Raw genomic sequence first — 20,307 nt, 5'->3', positions numbered from 1 at the left:
TGTGTCATCATCCTAGCATTTGGAGCTGGTCTGTAGTCAGCGGCAGTGGAAGTCGACTGGGTCTCACGTTCATGTGAGGAGATGGTGCCAGCTTACTGAATGAGCTCCAACTAGGTTAAAAAGTCACTCTCTTATTCACGTGAGTATGTAAATACTAACATGTAGTCACTGTGACACTTCAAGTCACTGAAACTGCAAGTATCCACCCCCTGAAGCAAAAGGACAATTTCCCTGCAGGAATCATTACGTCATTGTTGCAGTCACACATCTTATTGTATGCCTGCATGTTGACTGAAGTGTTTGTAAAGCTCAAGTTCCACTCTTTTCATCTGTTGAAAGTCCAAAATAACAGTGAGCACAAAAGGAGGTTCATTTAGGATTTTCCTGTTACAGTTTTTCTTTCAAACAAAACATGCAAACAAAAACCTGCAGTGATACTATTGAATACATCAGTGCATGACAAGAAGGGTCTAAACAAGGAAGCTTGAATAAAAATATCCATCAAAAAGGATTGGTTGTGATACTGCACATAAAAAACTGATGGCAAACATTATATAAATATATCAAACTTATTTTTTCCTGGGGGAAAAACGCTGCACACAGAGTCACGCAGAGTCTGAATAAGCACTTTGTTCCCAGCTCTCCTGTTTTATCTGTCTCTTGGATTGTTCCCACGCCAAGTGATCAACATCATCCCAGCCAAAAGATGGAACTCATGGGAAATGCATGTTCTGGAACTTTCTATTTGCGCTCTACTCTAGCACGTGTATCACTGCCGCCGTGGATGTGGGATATAGCAGTAGAAGAGAAAGCAAACGTTGGAGCCGCCAAAACAGAAGAACCACCCCCCCCCGAAACATTTGTTCAAAAATAACTCAGCACACAGAGGAGCCATAAAAACAATGTGTGGTTGTAAACAAAGGAGTGAAGCAAGTGCAGAGACATCTGTAGAGTCAACCCGCTGTGATTGGGCTGCTGAGTCTTGATTTAACTGTAAATCTAACATCATCAACCTAGTAGTGGACACAGACCCATGTAGCGCATGTTAAATCACTGTTGTGTTGTCGGGACTAAAAACTTCACAGTTCCATATTATTAACTTTCAAAGAACTAAGATTTACAGTGTTAGCTTGACAACAGTGTCTTATTTAGTTTTCTGCATAGAGTTCGACATATGTTATCAGCAGGTCTGTATTATCATCCAGTATTGGCCTATCACACGTATCAGTATCAGCACATTTTGATTATTTGATTTGATTATTTATTGTACACTTATTTATGTTCTATATATGGTTTTATGTATTCTTTACAGAACATGTAATTCCAGTTAGGTTTACAGGTCAACATGTTTAACTTTTATTCTCAAAACTTTGCTAATAGAATTTATTGTTCAATTGTAAAACATCCTGCTAAACAACTGCCGAACTAGAGTTTGCTTTACATTATGCTATTGCAAAAAGCAAATACAATACTGTATATGCATTTAGCAATATCAAGATCTAAAAAAAACGTATGTTAGCCTCTACTTCTGTAGTGAAGTTATATTTTCATGAATATGTTCACACAGCCAGTCAACTGCTGATTGCTGTATAATTGGTGCACTTTTCAGAGGTCTATCAACAGGTTTTAATGTGGTTATACTGCACAGGAGTTGAGGTACTGGTACATGTGTAGGCTACATGCCCATGTTGGTAACTACTTAAGTTTACTACTAAAGTGGAAACTGAATCCCCAGACCTGTCCAGCCTACACAGCACTCCTCTTATCACTCTGCATCACGTTGTGCAGCAGCAACAGCTGCTGAAGACTGTGGTAGGTAATGTGGAGCAAAGCAGCCACATAAACCAGCAATAGTTTACCCTGATCCACATGCAGACCCCCTCCCCCCCGTACCTTCTGATAAGCCAGCTGAAGATAGTTGTAGGGGATCCTCCGGTGGAAGTCCTGCACTACATCCTCGCTGACTTTATGCACCGACTGCGAGCCAAGTATCTCCTCGATGCATTTGTTCATACACGCTGCTCTCCGGAGGACTGCGTCGAAGAAGCGCAGGTCTGAGAAGGCTTCATCAAACGGATGCTGGTCCTGGCACCTCAGTCGGCACCGGACTCTGGTGCGGCGGACTTCTGCGTAGCTGCTGAGCGCTCCCTCCATGTAGCGCACCACATTTATATAGTCGCTGCTGTAAAACGCTTGCACCGCATTGTCATATAAAAAGTCGTAAGGCTCCAGAAAGGCTGTTGAGGATGATAAAACGACGGTTAGCAGTAAGATAGCAGCCGGGGGAAAGCTTGCATCCATCCTCTGCGTCGGTTCAGACAGTGAAGAGCGGCAGGCGGTGAGCAGAGGGTGCTGCGCTCGGTCACAACAACAACCAGTTCGGACTCGTTTCAGAGTCCATTTAAATGCTCCTCGCAGGGATTCTCAGGACGGCACCGGATCAGGGCGGAAATAATGTTGCTTTTAGTCGGGGACACACATTTTGTTATGACCCCTTTGGCTCCGCTAACTCCTCCCCTCCAACAAATGAATGGGCTGAATACAGTCACAGGTCGCGCTCCTTAGCGAGCCACAGGGGTCCTTCAGGGAGTCCCGTGGGTCGCCACAAACACGAACAACAATACTTTAGTGATTTCACCACGCGAACATACTCGTTTGAACCGTCGACAACAGTTGTCCTTTTTCTGAAAGAGCAACTTGGGTTGAGTTGTTAAATCTTCAAAAGATCCGCTGTAGATCTGAAAAAACTTTGAAAAGAAAAAGTGGGGGTTTCTTCCAGATGGATACCGTGACTGCAAAAATGCCTGAAAAAGGAACACGTCTCTGTTTTTTTGTCCAAGACAATGGCACAAGGATATTAAGTCAATAAGTTTGTCATTTTAATCATTTATACTTTCTTTCTTTCTGTCTATTCTTCCTTTTTAGGATTACTTTGTAACATCTGTCCAGAGACTTCAGATGAATAGCCTCTTGGTTTTTTATGTGTAATGTCCCTGCTAAATAAACCAATAAATAACACAAATAAATAAGTGAACAGATATTTGAATTTTTGAGTTGCCTCATATACATTAAATGATTTAGTACACTTACAAACTTTTTCTCCCATAATCCATTATGGTTGATAGGCAGGCCTATACCTACTGTTGTCTCGAAGTTTCTTTGGTTAGTGGGACGACACAGCCAGCCACTGACACTTAAAGGAGTCTGTCTCCCTCTGCAGGCATTTTCTCTTCTAAGCAGTTTATTCACTGGACTGTGGTAAAACTACCTATTGGATTTCTCAGCTTTTTAATCACGACAAACACAAACGTGACTCTTATTGCACTTACATACACTGTAGATAGTGTACTTAATCTTCTGTTTTACCTGAGCTGTAAGTGTAGACACGTTATGTGGCTACAATCAACGTTTGTTATCTTTTTATTATCTATCTAAGTTTAGTCTGAGGCCAAGGTTTTATTATCTTGACTGAAATGTGTTTGTGTGGTTGTTTTAATTATTATTTCAAGCAAACATTTTTTCAAATGTAATCTAAAGACAAAACGTAAAAGCCACGTTTAAAATATACCACTGGAGGGCTGTAATTACAGTGTCTGTGAAGCAAGTAAATACAGCATCCTTATTTGAAATTTCAGCAACATACAATTGCTGGGAAACCCTTACAATACACTTTACTGGTATCCTGAATAGGCAGTTAACATTTTAACCAATTGTGCAATCTAAAGAATAAACTGAGTGAGTAGGCAAGTGAATGTGTGGGAGAATGTTGCAGAATCAACAAAATACTCCCTGTTGAAAAAAGGTTTTTGATACTTCTCATATGCTGAGATGTTTCTCTGTTACAGATGTGCCAAACTCTTAATGGTAAGGGTGAATGTATTAACTTCTAGGTAAAGACAGCACTTATGTCTGTATGTGGATGTAGTAAACGTTTTAAGTATGAATGTATTCTGGTAGCAAAGTACAATACTGACCAGAAACATGATGCTACTTCAGAATAAAATATGGACAATGTGTTTGTTAGGAGGCAGCTGTATTTGTCCTGGTATGAGCCAGGGGGGAAAGTATAAACTTCTGACAAGTACAAAAACTATAATGCAGGGCACTTTTGTTGGGGAGACACTTGAAAGATAAATGTGTAGAGCAGTATGTCAAAACTCAGTCATCAAAAAAAAATTTAAGGATATGTTATCTTGATGCCAAACAACAAAAAGAAGAACAAATGTCATTTAGCATTCACCATAAAAAAGACAAATGAAGAGGCATTAGCATGTCAAGGGGGTAAATATCAGCGTGTTCTTCCACTGTTGCAAAACATCCATCTTGCAGGTTGCATTTTGTTTTCACTTCTTCTCATTGAGTTCAGGAAGTGTTGGCAGCAGTCTGGGCAGCAGTGTGTCAGTCCCATGTGAGATTCCTACGTTAGTGTACATCCGCTGAGGACACAACACAGTGTCCTGCTATTTATTGTGTTTCAACTGAAGAATGAGGTAATTTCTTCCAACAGTTTAACTTTGTCACGTATAAATGAATTTTTGTCTGGCTGCTATGGTGGTCACAAAAACACGACCATAGCAGCCACATATATATTAAAATCTTCTGCAATTAATACCTTTAAAGAATCAAGTAATTCTGTCAAACATGGTGTTAATTCCCTTTCACACACTTTTAAGACTTAGTTTCATGGTATGAGATAGGAGCAAACTGTAGTTGTAATGTGGTCAAAGCTTAAGACTCTGGTGATGAGATTTTTATTGGCACAGTCTTTTTGGGGAGTCGAGTCAGGAAACACAGAGAGGCTAATTTTATTTATTGATGCTTATACGTGTTCAGGCTTGATATATTTATTTTAAATGCATCTTTCCATTTGTATAGTGATCTCCTGTCTTTGTATCCTTCTTGACAAAATGTGAAAAGTTTATCAGTCGAGTTCTAGGAACTGGTGTCGCTTATCCAAAATGGTTTTAATACACTTATAATTTTTCAGCAGAATTTCTCTCCCTTATCTACCCGGTGTGATGTAATACCCTGTTTCCCTACGGCAGAGCTCATTAACACTGACTCTTAGCTGTGTTTATAAAGTTATACAACTCTTTCTCCACTCTGAGTTCACCATGGTAGCAGCTGTAGATGCCAGTGAACAGTCTTTAGAGGGTAAACTGACAGTTGGTATGAAAGGCAGGAAACTCTTTCCGTGTCAGGAAATTACTGGAGCGCTGTCGCTGGAGCTTTTCAAGGTAACAGGATCTGCTTTGTCACGTCAAAGGCAACAATCAAATTCAATGTGGGTTGAATGTAATATTTGATAATGTGTTGATGAAATTGAATCAAACCATTTATTATTATTTATTTATATTAGTTACATAATTCAGAGAAGTTAATATTACACTGCCTGCTTCATTACATCACACAGACTATTTCACTGAAGTTGCTTCTTGTCATATGGATTTTCCTTTGATGCTGCACTTGAAACAGAGACTGAGGCCTCAGGGGTGCCATACACAGTCTCTACCATGGCCAGTGGTGGAGAATAACAAAGTCCATTTAGTCAAGTACTGTACTTTAGTACATATTTCAGATAATTTTACTGTACTTGAGTAATTCCAAGTATATAAGTATATTCTGATACTAAGATTTATGTATTTTTACATAAGTAAACATTTAAATGTAAGTCTTTTTTTTAGATATTTATATAAAAAACATTTTTTATATATTTATACACTGTGGTATTGGTACTTTTTCTTAAGTAAAGTACTTCTTCCACCTGACCATGACACTGCTCATGTAAAACAAGGGAATAATTTACTACTGTGGACTACATCATTGGAATCAACATTTGAGTATACAGAGTCATTTAAGTAAGTAGGGATCTTCTTGAGCAAAACATTAATCCGGTGGCACATGCAGAAGTTAACAGAGAAAATGTCACGTATTTTGGCTAAAACCTTCACTTGATAGGTGCCTTCCTGAAAGGAAGCAAACTTGAGTGGAGTGAAGCCCAAATATTCATGCCTTGCGTGTTTCAAATAGGGACTGATTAAACTGATATGACTGAAATTAATATTACAGTATTTTTAACATTTTCTTCTCTTATGTGTTTTTTTAAATCACGATATGCAACTGTATGCTAAATCCCATGCAGTAATAAATAATCAAAATCATTTCAAATGCAATGAACATTTTTCTACTGTTGAATTATATCAGTATATAATTTCACTTTGCCTGTAACCTCAAAATTTGGACAACTTAATTTGAAATGAACAATTATGCTATGATTATATCAACACAAGCGATAAGAATTTACCACATCAGCATGTTTAATACGTATGTATGTAATATGACAAAATGTAAACCAGAGTGAAAAAAACAAAATACTTTTTAAAATTTGTTTTTTAAAATGTACATATTTCAAACTGCCATATAACAATATCACACAAGTACATGAAAATATGAGAATAAAATATAACACTTAATCATACAATTATCAACTTTCATCTATAACACCAGCGTGAAATTGAAGAGGTGAAGGGAATGATGTGAATGGCAAAGTACACCATTAAAGTACAGAAGCGTCAAAACTATGTCTACGCTTTAAACTGCTGAGGGTTCTTCATTGCTAGTTGTGAAGAGTTACTTCATGTCATCAGACAAAGGCTGACAAAGTTCATTGTGTGTAAAAATTGAGGTAATAATTGAATGCTTATATTTCATTCTGAATGGGGGAAAAACAGCTGACAACAGCAGAACTACTGCAGTGACTGATGGCACCAAAGTAACAAAGTGTTGTACTGAAACAGAAACAAACAAACAAGCTTAAAAAATGGGACATTGGGTCATTACACGCAGCCTGATCTCGTGTGTAATCCCAATCCTGGCTGCTGCCTTGATGTTCTATAGGTAGTATTTATAATCCTGCAGAGGGACATTTCTTCATGGTAAGAACACAACCGACTCCCGTTTAGAAATTCTCCTCTGGACTGACTGTTTCAAGGCCTCTCCTGGCCCCTCCCTTGAACTCCTCCACTAGACGTAGTTGGACTTCGAGTGGGTGGTAGGGAGGTTTGGGTTTGCGTGTACTGACTCGGTCGATTGGGACCGTGAGCATCTCCGGCAGCTCAGGAAAGCTCCACCAGCCATAGTGAGGAAGCCCCCAGCCCAGCTGACAAACACTGCGTGTCCAAACTCAAAGCTGCAGAGGAAAACACAAACATTTAGATGCACGTGTGTACAGAACCCCACTGTATGTGTATATATACAGTATGTGTGTGTGTGTGTATGTGTGTGCGCGTGTGAGTGTGCGACTGTGTGTGTGTGTGTGTGTGTGTGTGTGTGTGTGTGTGTGTGTGTGTGTGTGTGTGTGTGTGTGTGTGTGTGTACCTTAGCAGGCGATGGGATTGACTGAAGATCTGAATAATCATTTTGACGTACACGGAAGTTATGATGATGGTCAATAACCCTGAACAAAGGAAAAACATCATATTGTTCATCACAGAAATACTCATTTAAATTCTGCTAATCTTTATCACTACCACTTTACAACTGTACTACTATGTTTTACTATGTTATTGTGCTGTTTGCTTAGTGTTTCAGGGATTTGTTTAATGACCGCGGAGAGTTCAGATGGAGGATGAACAGAGGTTAAATGAATGATGAGGAATTTTTGCTTTATAGAATAGGAGGTTTAAATTATGGAAAGATTAAGGCAATATATTTAGACTAACCTAATATAGGAACAATTTCTTTCCTCCACTAATGTTAATATTTCTGCTCATATTGCTGTGGGAACTGTGTGCTGACTCTTCTGGCTGATGATGTCTTGCCATATTTTGACATTTTGATGTGTTCGTCTCATTAAGTTCTTGTTTTGAATTGATCCTAGTGATTTTTATGGTTTCAGGCAGCTTGGTTTTAGGATGACATCTTTTACATGATTGTATTAGACATGTTATTCATGATTTTAGAATTTTGTTTCCGTCCAATTCTGGTTTTGTGTGTCATTCTAATGTTGTTTGTCTGTAACTCATTGTTACTGCTGTCCTGTCTTTGCCAGGGGAAAGAAAAGAAAAAGAGATTTCAAATCTCAATAAGACTTTAAATAAAGGTTCAATTGAAAAAAAATCAAAGATGACAAATGGGAACATTGTTAGCATATATAATAACATATCATCCAGTCTGAGTGCCTGTGAAAGCCTTTCAGGTTCTGCGGCCAAAGAACACACCTGCAACCATGAACATAAGTCCTCCAATCATAGCTGCTGTGGATTTAGTCTGAGTCTTGCTGTCCATGAAGTGGGTGCACTTCATTCCTACCGTGGAGACAAGTAGTGCCACAGTGGAGATGAAGATGCTGAGCAGCAACACGGCCCTGGTTGCCTGGACCTCAGCTAGAAGAGCAGAAGTGGTAATGTTTGTTACACATATACAGTCAGCCTTTATAAAAACTGTGATTGTTGGACATGTCTCTCTGTCTAAGAGATTGTATATTACTCATGCTTTGTCTTAACTTTGTCAACATCACAAAATAATAACAAATAAACCTAAAGTAAAAACTATTATTCTACAAAATAGAACATTGGCTAAATTCCACAAGATTAAAACAAATCCCTATATGGCTCAATATGAATATCAGACAATGCCATAAAGTCAGATGAGGTCAATGCAAAGAAACACACTTCTGGCTAATTATAGTAACTTATTGTGAGTGGAAGATATCTCAACAAGCAGTGTCTGGTTTTTAGAGCAGTTGCAGGTGTGATAAAAACTTACTTGGCAGCTTCAACATGGTCTGGTGAATTTCACAGATTGTTCTCTCAGTGCCACTGCAGGTCATCCACAATCCCTCATAGATGCGGTGCTTGCCCTGGGACTGCTTCTTCCATTCAACCATGAAAGTAGCGGCAACAGTGGCAGCGAGACCGAGCAGTGAGAGGAAGAAACCGAGGAGCTGCTGTGCCGAGCTGGCCATCGTATCCAGATAGCGGTAGAGTTCAATGAATTAAAAAAAAGTCCGAGAAGAAATCAAAACGCGATCAGAAGTCGTTGAAGCCAACAGTCAGTGATGTAAAGTGATCTTCCTTTAAGTTCCTCTTCGCAGACCGTTATTCCCACAACTTCGCTGCAGCCTCTATATATAGTCTAATGCGCATGACGCATGCGAGGTCTCTACTTCACCTGCGGATGACGGGAAGATTTTCTTAGGAAGTCTTATCAGAAGCAAGTACTAAATTGCGGTAAAGACAGACCATTCTAAAAAAAGAAATGTAGGGGAGACCAGGTATGGTTGTAACACGAGGAGAGCCGTAACAACAGAGATAAGATATAAGTTAGGTTATAATTTCCCTATATACCTTCTTCGTCCCGATCAGGCATGGTGGTTATCAAGTTTGGAAATAGGCACCTTCAGAATATACAGAGAAAATAATGATTTTAAGATGAGAAAGTCTTTGTCATATTACCATCAATACAATGTGTATAATGTATAAAAATAATTACACACAAATTTACACTTCCAGTTTTCTCATAATCCATAATTTAAGATATAAAGAAATATTAGGCTTACTGCAGCCTATAAGCAACACCTGCAAGGAAAAGAAATGTTAATCCTCACAATTGTATTACAACTGAAGAAAGGAGCTTCCCCACAATCACAAATGCTCTTATTGTTAGATCAGCAGTTCTCAACAGCCCCAGTTAAAAAGCAACATTACAAATACCACAGAACTAAATATTTTGTCAGGTATGAAAAAGTGAAAATTACCTGTCTGTTACCACATGGAGTGAGCATGAATTGCAAGGCTTGTGTGGAAATTTAAGTAGAAAATTAAAGATCACTGCTGACATGGGCCCCATTTGCAGCTTCCCCAGCCACTACTAGTTTGTTTCATTACATGCTGCCCACATACACCTGGGGCATATGTAGCTGACATGTTGTATAAAAAGAGACCCAGCTGCCAATCATGATCACATATAGAAACAGCATGCTGACAATACATATTTGCCTGAATAGTTCCAGTACAGCTTCAGGGACCTTCATAGTTCCCCAACAAAATCATAAATCGTTCATTTGCATTTTATAGTACTACAAAATTTACATTATAAATATTCCATCCACATTGTTCTTAATGATAAAATGTACTATGGTAAGTCATCTGCAATGTGACTTTGCAGTGAGTGGGGAAAACATGCAGAATCAGTATGTACTTTAATCATCACAGTTTCAGGGCAGTTCTCTGAAAAACAGATTATTTGATCCCCTTTTATCTGCAGAGTTGACATGAGTTGAAATGTTTGTGTACCTAATATCATGCTTCAATTTATTAATGAACAACATGCTAAACAAAACACACTCCCCTTGAAATTATTGATACATTCATAAAAAAGTTATCACACATCATTATTGATTAATATCAGCATCTGTCATATCTACTATGTAATAATGTTTCATTTGAACCTTGCATGTGTACAGTATTTTGTATGTCATATCACCCACTGTAGGACAGAGCTTGATGCAAGTGTCTAGCATTACGTATCGATGTCAGTAACAACAACAACAACAACAGTGTCCACCATTTCCTGCAATAAGTCTCCAGCCATATTTTTTGTGGCAGTTAAAGTCTCCTTTACAAACATTTAATTTTTTTTATTTAATTATTTTACACCCATTGTTTTATCACTGTAAAGGTCTGCCCAGGTCAAACTGTATTTCCAGAGAATTCCTGTTGTATGTTTACAGGCTGCACAATTTTGGCACAACCAGATGGTTAGTCACAATATCAGGAAGACTACTTCCCCTGTGGTTTTGCACTCCTTCTGGTTCTTGTACGGCAAAAAACATCAATCAAGTATTGGCTTAAATGCACAGTAAAAAAGTTAAGAAACCATATGTCCTTTTACAGTGCGCTCCTCTATAGTAGGCATATACATCTCTTTTCCCGGCAGTGTGTCCTCCCACATATGGTGTTCAGCTGACAGCTATAACCTCGCCTATATGTGTAATTACTGAGTCACATCCTATGCGGCTTTAGTAACTGTGATTAACTGTTGGTCTAACTTTACTAATTTTTCCTCTTTTTAGTTCAGTCTTGTGGAGTTAAGTGTATGTTTATTAGATTTATTAATGTTTTGTATAGTCCTATGGGGACTTAATGCTGATCTTTCACTTGGGACATTTTGAATCTTCCTGGCATGAAGGACAGTTAAACTAATTTGATAGCAAATCTATGCTTTTGTTTGTGTATTGATTTTAGTTATTTTATAACACCAGTAGCCTAACTCTAACATTGAACCTGTTGTCTGTTTCACAGCTTTACACTTGTTTCCAGAAAAATTCAAAGGCCAGATCCTGTCAGTTCAATTCAGCTTTATTGGCATGAATGTCAAACAACAATATTGCCAAAGCTTAACAAATAATGCAAAAGAACAATTCATTATATACAGTTCATGAAATAAAAATGAATACAACAGTAGTGTGTGTGTGTGTGTGTCTGTCTGTCTTAGTTGTCTGTCTGTCTTCAAGTTTTATTATAAATATGTTGAGCTTGTTGCATTTTGCCTTTATTTGATAGTTTTGGTACAGATACATACAGGAAATCCAGAGAGAGGGAAGGCAGTGAAATGCAACAAAGGTCACCTGCTGGAGGTGAACCCGGGTCATCATGGTATGTCTTAATGATTTGGCCACTGGACACCCCATGTTGTTCTCTTTCACAAAGAACATGGAAGAGGCCAAGACCAAAAATGTAATTCTTAATCTTTTATCCATGTTAAAGTTCTGCTGCACAGCCCCAGCGGCAGTTTGTCTTTATTTCATAATTGATGTTTTATTTATTTACAGTATTATCTGTTCCTGTAGTGGCTGGACGCTGTCCTAGCTCACACTGGGAAAGGATACCACCTCGAAAATCTGTCACAGGGCTTAAATATATAGACAAACTATAATTTACACTCAAACCTACAGGCAATTTAGAGAGCAATTCACCTAACTTGCATGTATCTGGACTCAACACTCCAATTTTAATTCCTTATTCTGTTTGTGTGCTTGCTTGTATGCATCTACAGCCTACTGAATCTCGCAATTTTTAATCAATGAAACAACCTGATTGCACCACAAAGACCAATGTTGTTATGTTGATGTTTGTTGGAGCCCTTCCTCATTCATGCAACTGTGCACATGGCTTGAGTGAAAAATCGTGGTGAACAGGGCCAGTTGATAACCAGCTTTGCGAGAACACTTCAGGGATATTAGTCCTGGTGAAGCTGTATAAATCAAAGAAAGTCAAACTCTGCTTTGTGATAAAGCCACAGGGACATCCAAACAACTGCAAACATCTGTGTAATGCTAATATAATAATACAATTCCTTGATCATCATGACAGGCACTCTGAATAATCTTGAACCATCATCGTGGGCATAAAATGTTTCGCAGTTTGCAACCAAACTTAAATGAAGCCTTCACGCTTCCCTTTTAGCTGCCAAAGGAAGCTGGTCGTAAGAATAGAAATCATGTGTTGTCAAAAGAGGAAGAGTTAAGAGAATGGGCGTGGATGTACAAATGTAACATTAAGTAAGATGCTTGACACGGTGTGATTCAAAACAGACGGAGAAGCTGCATGACTATGATTCTGATGCCTGATCAGCAGATATACTTACCCTCCCATTTATGTGTCTATCTGCCTGAGATGAAGACATCTGGGAAAGAATCCAATGTGACACCCACACACCAAGGACCTGTGTCATCGTCCACTTTAAATAGCAAATCCGATTTTAAGAGTTATATGAAGCATAAAAGTAAAATGCAGTACATAGAAAGAGCACTTAGAAAACATGGATAATGCTTAACCACTAATCAGACAACATGTTAGTCGTATGATACAAATCTAAATGTCTTTCCTCTGCACCCCATAAACTGTTTACAGTAGTGAACACAGCAAATCCATTTCAACTGGCGTACAGTTGGGAAAAAAATAAATTCAAATTTTTAGGGGTGGAAATGTCAGTCGGTCGATCCACCACTTTGATCTGGACTGAAATATCACAACAACTATTATATGATTGCCAAATTTGGCACAAATGGTCATGTTCCCCTCAGGATGAACTGTAGCCTAGTAATTTTAGTGAGCACCTAACTTTTAGCGCCATCATCTGGTCAAATGTTTCATTTGTTTGATACTTTGCTTTAAGACTAAATAACCAATGTCATTCCTGTCAGCCTCAGCCAAACGTTATGTTTAGTGCTAATTATTAAAGGTTAGCAAGCTAAACTAAGATGGTGATCATGGTAAACATTGCTCCACAGGAGCACTTTCAGCAGCAGACTGTTATCGTCACGATGCAACACAGCTTCCTGTGGCAACTCTACAACTCATCTACCTCACACAGAGGTATACACCAGGGATGGGGTGCTGAGGTGGCACTAACCTCCATTTCAGTTATTTTTGTGTTCTACTCTGTTTGTTTAAATGTCTCTCTTTCTTTCTGAGCTACTGTCTCTTCATGGGGTACTGTCATAACAACTCTCACACTACAGTGACACTATGGGTCTAAATATCATGAAATTTCATGGCGTGATCAGTGAACACAACGATATGCATGTAGTCAGATTTGGAATTGTACATAGGCCTACATACATAGCTATATGACAATTCTGACACATACCTGTGATCCTTACTGTAAACCACCTGTTTATATTTTGATGTTGTATATATATATTGTGTATATGGATATGCACTTTACCGCTCACCTGTTGATTCTGATGACCACTACGGTTATCCATTTACATTTTTTGGCATTGTAATATTTTGAAATTGCACCTTAACGTTAATCAGTTTATATATTTATGATACTTACCATTAATCTGTTTACATAATTGGCACTGTGCTAGATATGCACCTTAATGATAATCAGTTATTCTCAGAATTTGTTTATATTTGCACTCTTTCCTACTTTGTACTGCAACTGCTGCAAAACAATGTCCCACTGGATAAATAAACTTATCTCGTCTTATCTTATCAGCATGTTAGCATGTTAGCATAGCCATTGTGAGCATGTTAGCATTTTGCTCAAAGCACAGCTGCGTCTAAGTACAGCCTCACAGAGATGCTAGCATGGCTGTTAATTATAAATATGTTATTACTAAGAGAGAATGGCACTTTCACACGCACAAATACATTCCCTGAATTTACCCTCCAAACAAAGAAGTTATTCCAGTCTTTATCAAAAATCTGCAGACTGAGATTGTTTCCTCCAACAAATAAATGTCTGGGTGTTTATGTGGATATAAAATATGAAATGGTTAGGAAGTGGTGACAAGTGGTGTTTAAAAAACAAGTTCTTTTGTCAGAAAATTAGTCCTTTGAGATCAGTTGTAAACTCTTAATTGTTTTCTATTAAATGTGTGGATAGTGGCTTGTTTTATGCTATGTTGGGATAACAGCATTACTTGCAATAAAACTGGAGCGTGATTGTTAACCTACACTGTTTTTATGCACTGATTTGTGAAAAGTTTTGATTTTCTGTAATCTGTGTGATTTGTTTTTGAAGTCTTGGATCCATCCTGCAAAGTTGACCTTGTGAGAACTAGAGCATGACTTTCAACACATCAATTCACAACTTTCAGTTATAGGTGAAGCACTCCCGTGATCCCGATCAAACTGTGTACGGAAAACTGATTTGATCATAGATGAACTGCATGGCGACAAGAACAGTGGGTACAAAATGCCAAGAGAACGACTTTGGCTAAGATCTGGACAAAGCATTATATAATATTTGTTGAGCCCTTTTGAAGAGTTCAGTGGGTACACAGTAAAGTCGTCACTAGTTTAATTACTATGGAATTCAGGTTTAAATCATAGAACATATAAGTTATCATAGTTCTCTGTTGAAATGGCTTCCTGGCACAGGACCTTTATCTTCCACATGGGAAAAGCATAAAGGTCCTGTCCTTCTTACTTCCGGACTTCCCAGGATTTCTGTAAGCAGTTGTCTATCATAGCTTCCTGCAAGTGCTACCTAATACGTTCCATCATCACACAAAAGGAGGAAACCAATATCAGGGAGGAGCTATACAGTGTATGTTCTGGGAATAGCAGCGAGCCACTGGAGTTAATTAAATCCAAATATTTAGTTGCTGAGCAAAGTATCAAAATAATGTAAAAGTAATGTGCCTTCCTAATAACTAGTCTAAATGTCTAAATATGACAAAGGGTTGAGTTGTTTTACACTGAAATACAGTTTCTCAAACAGGACAGCAGCCAACACCTACTAATGCTACAACGAAAATAAATAAGTCAACAAGCTACTGAAATACTGACCAAGCAAACCCAACATAGGCAAAGCTCTTGCGCAGTCCCACAACTAGCAAAGGACTGGTGAAGATATGTGAGGAAGATGCCATCTAGAGGCCTCTCTGAGCAGTCAAGAGGAGGTGTCACTGAGGACACGCTGAGACACTCCTGATGCTGACTTCAGTGTCTCTGTAGTAGTGGTTTATAGTTTAGTTTCACCTCAGGTACTTTACACCTAATCCAAATGTGGCTGCACAGGAAGTTTTATGAAACTGCCATTCTTTGTTCAAATATTTGTATTTGTGTATTTGTATTTTATTTCATTCTCATAATCCTCAGTGGTAACAGGGGAGGACAGCACAGTAAGCCTTTCTCATGTAAGGAAAGTTTGACTTGTCAAACACTGGCGTAACTGATAACATTAATTAGGTGTTTTAATGTTTTAAAGCTCTGGGAGTGTACATACAGTACATCCGTGTTTTTCCTGTCAAGAGGAAGGTTTGTACGAGTGTCTCTGGTTTGCGCAAATATAACAAGGCAAGTGGAGTTAGTGTGATTTGACTTTTTGTAATAGTTTTGATTTAGAGTACTTTTCAGTAAGTTAGTCAATACACCTGAAGTTGGCCTTTCCTCATTCTCTCCGATTTGTGCATGAGTCTTTGACATTTTATACATATTTACATGGTCTGTTTTTTATGCTTGCTGGAGAGGATTTTAGTCACTCAGGGCCGGCATTCATAAAATTTGGTATCAGAAGAATGTTGAAAACACAAACTCACCAGAGGGTAAGCAATCTTCTTAGAGACTTTTAAGGTAAAAAACAATGATGTGAGATGCATATAAAGCACCAACAATCATTCATTCTGACAGAGACATGTGTTTTCCATGGAATAGCAGGTTTCCTTCTCGCCACAACTAGACTGCTACTCAGCTTCAGTTGTGTGCTCAGTGCCGCCCCTAATGGATGGAAGGTAAATAAAAAAGACCACCGTTGTAATCTGTAGTAATGCTGCAATACAGCTGGACTTTTTGGGTCCTCTGAGGTCAAGGAAACCTTAACAACAATAAACCTTAACTTAAACAATAGCGCATTTTTATAGCATGTTCTCCCCACAACTCTAAACTCTCCTGAACAGAAGCATCATTATTCTTCCACATGAACAATATGGTTTTTTTCCAAGCCTTCTAAAAGTTAGTTGTGTCAAAGCTGTGAAGTGAAGGCTACATACAAGCTGCTCAGACCCAGAATGTGCTGCCTATTGTAAGGTTAGAAACTTACTCAGGCCGATGCACCCAACAGGCCTCTCAGACATTTTGACTTGTCATTGTAGGAAAGGATCTGTTACTAAAAACATTAACAATAGCTCTGTTCTAATCAACTCTCCCAGTAGGCCATGAAAGTGTGACAGTGAGCCACAATGTTTTCTGTGAAAAAGGCCTATAGTACTAGTACACCTATGCCAACTGTAGATGACTGAAAACCCTAAGATGTCTGAAATGCCGGTTGCACACCTTTACTGTGATTAAAATAAAATATTTTGTTTTAAAGGCAGTGTAACATTCCTATATTAGTGCTTCATCTTGTGAAACAATCTTTACAAAATCATCAAAATGGTTATATTGTATTTATTGTATCCAATCTCTTTATAATAATAATATTAATGGATAATATAATATAATATGGAGCACATTTCAAACCATGTTAGAAAGTGTTTTCACATGAGCAAAGACAATAAAATAAACCAGATAACAAGATACACGGTAAAAGAACGTTAAAAGAAAAATATATTAAGGAAATCAACTAAAACCAGCAAAGGCTTTCCCAAGTATGTTTTAAGAAGACACTTAAAAAAGTCCACTGACTCAGCCACCTTGACATCCTCGGTTCCCAGAGTTTCGGCCACTGAATGCAACCGCACTGTCCGTTTTAGTTTTTCTTTTTTGTGGCCACTTACTGCACCAGTGGATCAATATCCTAAAATAATTTCAGCTGTACTTCAGCAAGCTTAAACAAAGCACCCGAGGATTGCTTTGGCATGCATACTAGGGTGACTCCCTGCACAGATGAGTCTAGGTGGTGCTACAAACCAGTCCGATGTCATTCCTGCATCAGGCACAGCACAGAGCGCCTCGGGCCAAACGGCCTGCTTAATTTTTACATCTCACGATGGGAATGTTACCTTTATCCACATGCCAGCATTTACTGTAGGAGCCGTCAACTACTTCAGCTCCACTTCAACCTTTCAAATGAGACAGACAATCCTTGTACAACTGTGAGAGTGTCAATATTCACTTGAATAAAAACAAGTGAATAAATGAGATGATCGCTCACATTAGTTTTATACTAGAAGGCTACCTAATAACAAGTGATCTGAATTTACTAAATGTATTCTGTGCAGACTTATTTTAGAGAATGGGCTATATTCTGCAAATGCAAGGTGTATATATTTTAGTTTAGGTTTCACTTACAATGTAAGCTATTGTTACTGATTTTGGAAAACAGTGTGTAGCTGAAGGTGTGGCACAAGAGGAAATTTTGCTGATGCAACCCTGTCAGTGATTAATACTTGACATACAAAGAGGTTATTAGTGTATCAGTGCTGCAGATTAAAAAGCAAAAACGGAAATGTGGTGTTTTCAAAACAAGTGTTGGCTTAACTCTGGCATAACTGAGGCCAGAGCCATGGGAAGCAATGCATTAGATGGCTGTTCTTTGAATTTCCCATTTCAATGGCTGTAATGACCCCTTCTTATAAAAAGACAGAGTGTGCTTTCCTCTGTTGAGGGTTGGAATTGGATCAGTTTGAAGTAGTTCCCTGACCACCTCTACCGGTTTTTCCTGTAGATGCGCCCCAGGCTTCATCAGGCCAAAAGATAGAGAGAGAGAAAGAGAGAGAGAGAGAATCATGCAGTTCATCAGATTAAAGAGGACTGGCGCTTCTTCTTTTACAGAGACAAATCAGAGAGTTTGGCGGGAGCACGTGTTTTTATTTTCTCTCTTTACATTTTGATAATGACCTGGACAGACAGAAACCCACTGTGTGTAGAGGGTTGGCTCTCTCTCTCTCTCTCTCTCTCTCTCTCTCTCTCTCTCTCTCTCTCTCTCTGTCTAATAAGTGGGTGTGTCTTCGTGTCTCAACACGGCGTGCTTCAGTTGATAGACAGCTGCACTCACCATTTTTACCTGCCAGGTGAGAAACGCAAAAACGTTTCAGACCTCAGAGTTCATTTCACGCAGTGAACACAGCAGCATGCTCATCATTCTTAGGCCGCTTGAATGACTGCGGGACACCGGCCAGGACAGGTGAGTTCAATTACCTGGAAATGCATATAGTTATGTTCTACACAACACTGCCAACAAACAGCCTTGCTAGTAATGATTCATGTTCCCATGTTCTCGTCAGTTTTCAGTACAAACACCTGTTGCGGCTGGTCTATGGCCGTCTCGTCAATCATACTGCTAGGATGAGTCTAATTAAGAATAAGCCGACATATCAAGCGAAGTTAAGTCTAAACACGAATACATATGTGCTTGCAGGAGAGCGCTGCTGGATTATTGTGTGTATTTTGTGTGTATAGGAAGAGCGTGATCAAACATGTAGGCTACTAATGAAACATTCTGCCCGCACACAACTGTAGCTATGTTGTTGATACATAGAACAATAACTCTTATTTCTCTCCACAGGACTATTTATTTTTACATAATTTCTGTTACCCGCTCAGCTGGAAACTTTGCCTGGGAATTTGTGTGCTCAAAAATTTCAGTCATTGTTTCTGGTCGTGTGTGTAATGTGCATCCAAGACCAAACAGATGCACCACAGGAGAGTTTTTGGGATGGACGTGTGGGTTTTTGTTTGTTTGTCTGTTGGTAAACTCTAGTTTTTAGGTAGAGGTTGAACTTAAAAATGTCTTGAGTGAAAAACTGACAGCCAAATGGATGAAACCCTGCTGTCGTCAACTCTCCTGGAAGGCAAAGCCAAAATCTAAATCATCCCTGTAGAATTTGTAGCATTGGAAATTACAAGCTACAAGTCAAATGTAAGTCTCACCCTTTCTTTGTAAATACATCAAATATCAAAGCAGGTTTTAATCTGAAGAAGAATTGAGCAGACAAAGTTGTTCACCAGATTCTAACAGGCACTAGGAGTAAAACAGGAATCCTGTCCGATTTTGAAACTTCTTAATCCACGCAACAGCAGCCACTTTCCTAGTTTGGGACCGAGGGCATGGCAGTGGTGTTACCACATGCAGACGAAGCATCGGTATGTCAGGTATGTTGGTGAACCAGCTCCAATGAGCAGTTCTCAGATAGGTTTAACTGTCATTTCCTTTTCAGTAGCATGATTTATTAGAAATGCTGACAATAAAAAGATGACCCACCACTTCACACAAGGAAATAACTGCACAATTAACTCACTGAGCACATGATTGAGTTTAAGTCCAAGATGGAGATAAAAGAATCGGTACCACAACAAAGTATTTGTATATGGTTTTTTTGTTGTTGTTTTTTTTATATATAAAATCCCATGTCCAATCAGTTTATGCTTTCAGTGAATGACTGTGTTCAAACAAAATAAACATGAGAAACAAATGCTTGTGCAACAGTTACTACTTGTCTTGTCCTAACAATCTTTTAGCTCGAGTTAATGTAGTTCATATTTGTATGCAAACAGCTAGAGGTCCACACACAGTTCAAACAGGTTTCTTCAAACTCCGTTACCTCTCATTTGGTGATGAGTTGCAACTTAACTTGTGCGAATAACCGCATTACTGGCAACAGGTGAGCGACACATTGAGTTACATGCAGAACAAATGCGGCATGAAGTGTGTGTATCAGCCAACCACCAGCACGTTGTAAAACGATAAGTCTTCGTTACTTTTGCTATGCAGACTTTTTGGGGGGTTTGAAGTTTCAACAGTTCAGTGGCCGGAGTGAGTATGGATCTATAGCTAACTTGGTTATTCTTGGCTGCTGGGGGCAGTTTGTCTTTCTTGGTAACCTTAAAACCTGTACTTCAGGTCCAC

At 38.7% G+C, this 20,307-nt stretch overlaps 2 protein-coding genes across 2 annotated transcripts in view; both read right to left on the bottom strand.

The window, feature by feature from the left end:
- Window positions 1-2,754, bottom strand: part of p3h2 (prolyl 3-hydroxylase 2) — a 58,545-nt gene extending 55,791 nt beyond the window's left edge. Inside the window, exon 1 of the mRNA XM_038715822.1 lies at window positions 1,894-2,754. Within this exon, the coding sequence (XP_038571750.1) occupies window positions 1,894-2,301 (408 nt within the window). The 5' untranslated portion in view covers window positions 2,302-2,754. The remainder of the gene's footprint in view (window positions 1-1,893) is intronic.
- Window positions 2,755-6,293: 3,539 nt separating this feature from the next.
- LOC119900663 (claudin-7-like) lies at window positions 6,294-9,116 on the bottom strand. The gene is made up of 4 exons (XM_038715821.1): window positions 8,767-9,116; window positions 8,220-8,384; window positions 7,378-7,456; window positions 6,294-7,189 (listed from the first exon to the last, which is right to left on the bottom strand). Exons 1-4 carry the CDS (start codon window positions 8,963-8,965, stop codon window positions 7,024-7,026), a joined length of 609 nt encoding a protein of 202 aa, XP_038571749.1. The 5' UTR covers window positions 8,966-9,116; the 3' UTR covers window positions 6,294-7,023.
- Window positions 9,117-20,307: the final 11,191 nt, after the last annotated feature.

This window comes from Micropterus salmoides, unplaced genomic scaffold, assembly GCF_014851395.1.
Source record: "Micropterus salmoides isolate LMB-PRFRI ecotype aquatic unplaced genomic scaffold, ASM1485139v1 Ms_hic_scaffold_13, whole genome shotgun sequence".
NCBI classification, from domain to species: domain Eukaryota; kingdom Metazoa; phylum Chordata; class Actinopteri; order Centrarchiformes; family Centrarchidae; genus Micropterus; species Micropterus salmoides.
The sequence above is the reverse complement of the archived record's forward strand: the minus strand, read 5'-3'. Positions and strand labels throughout refer to the sequence as shown.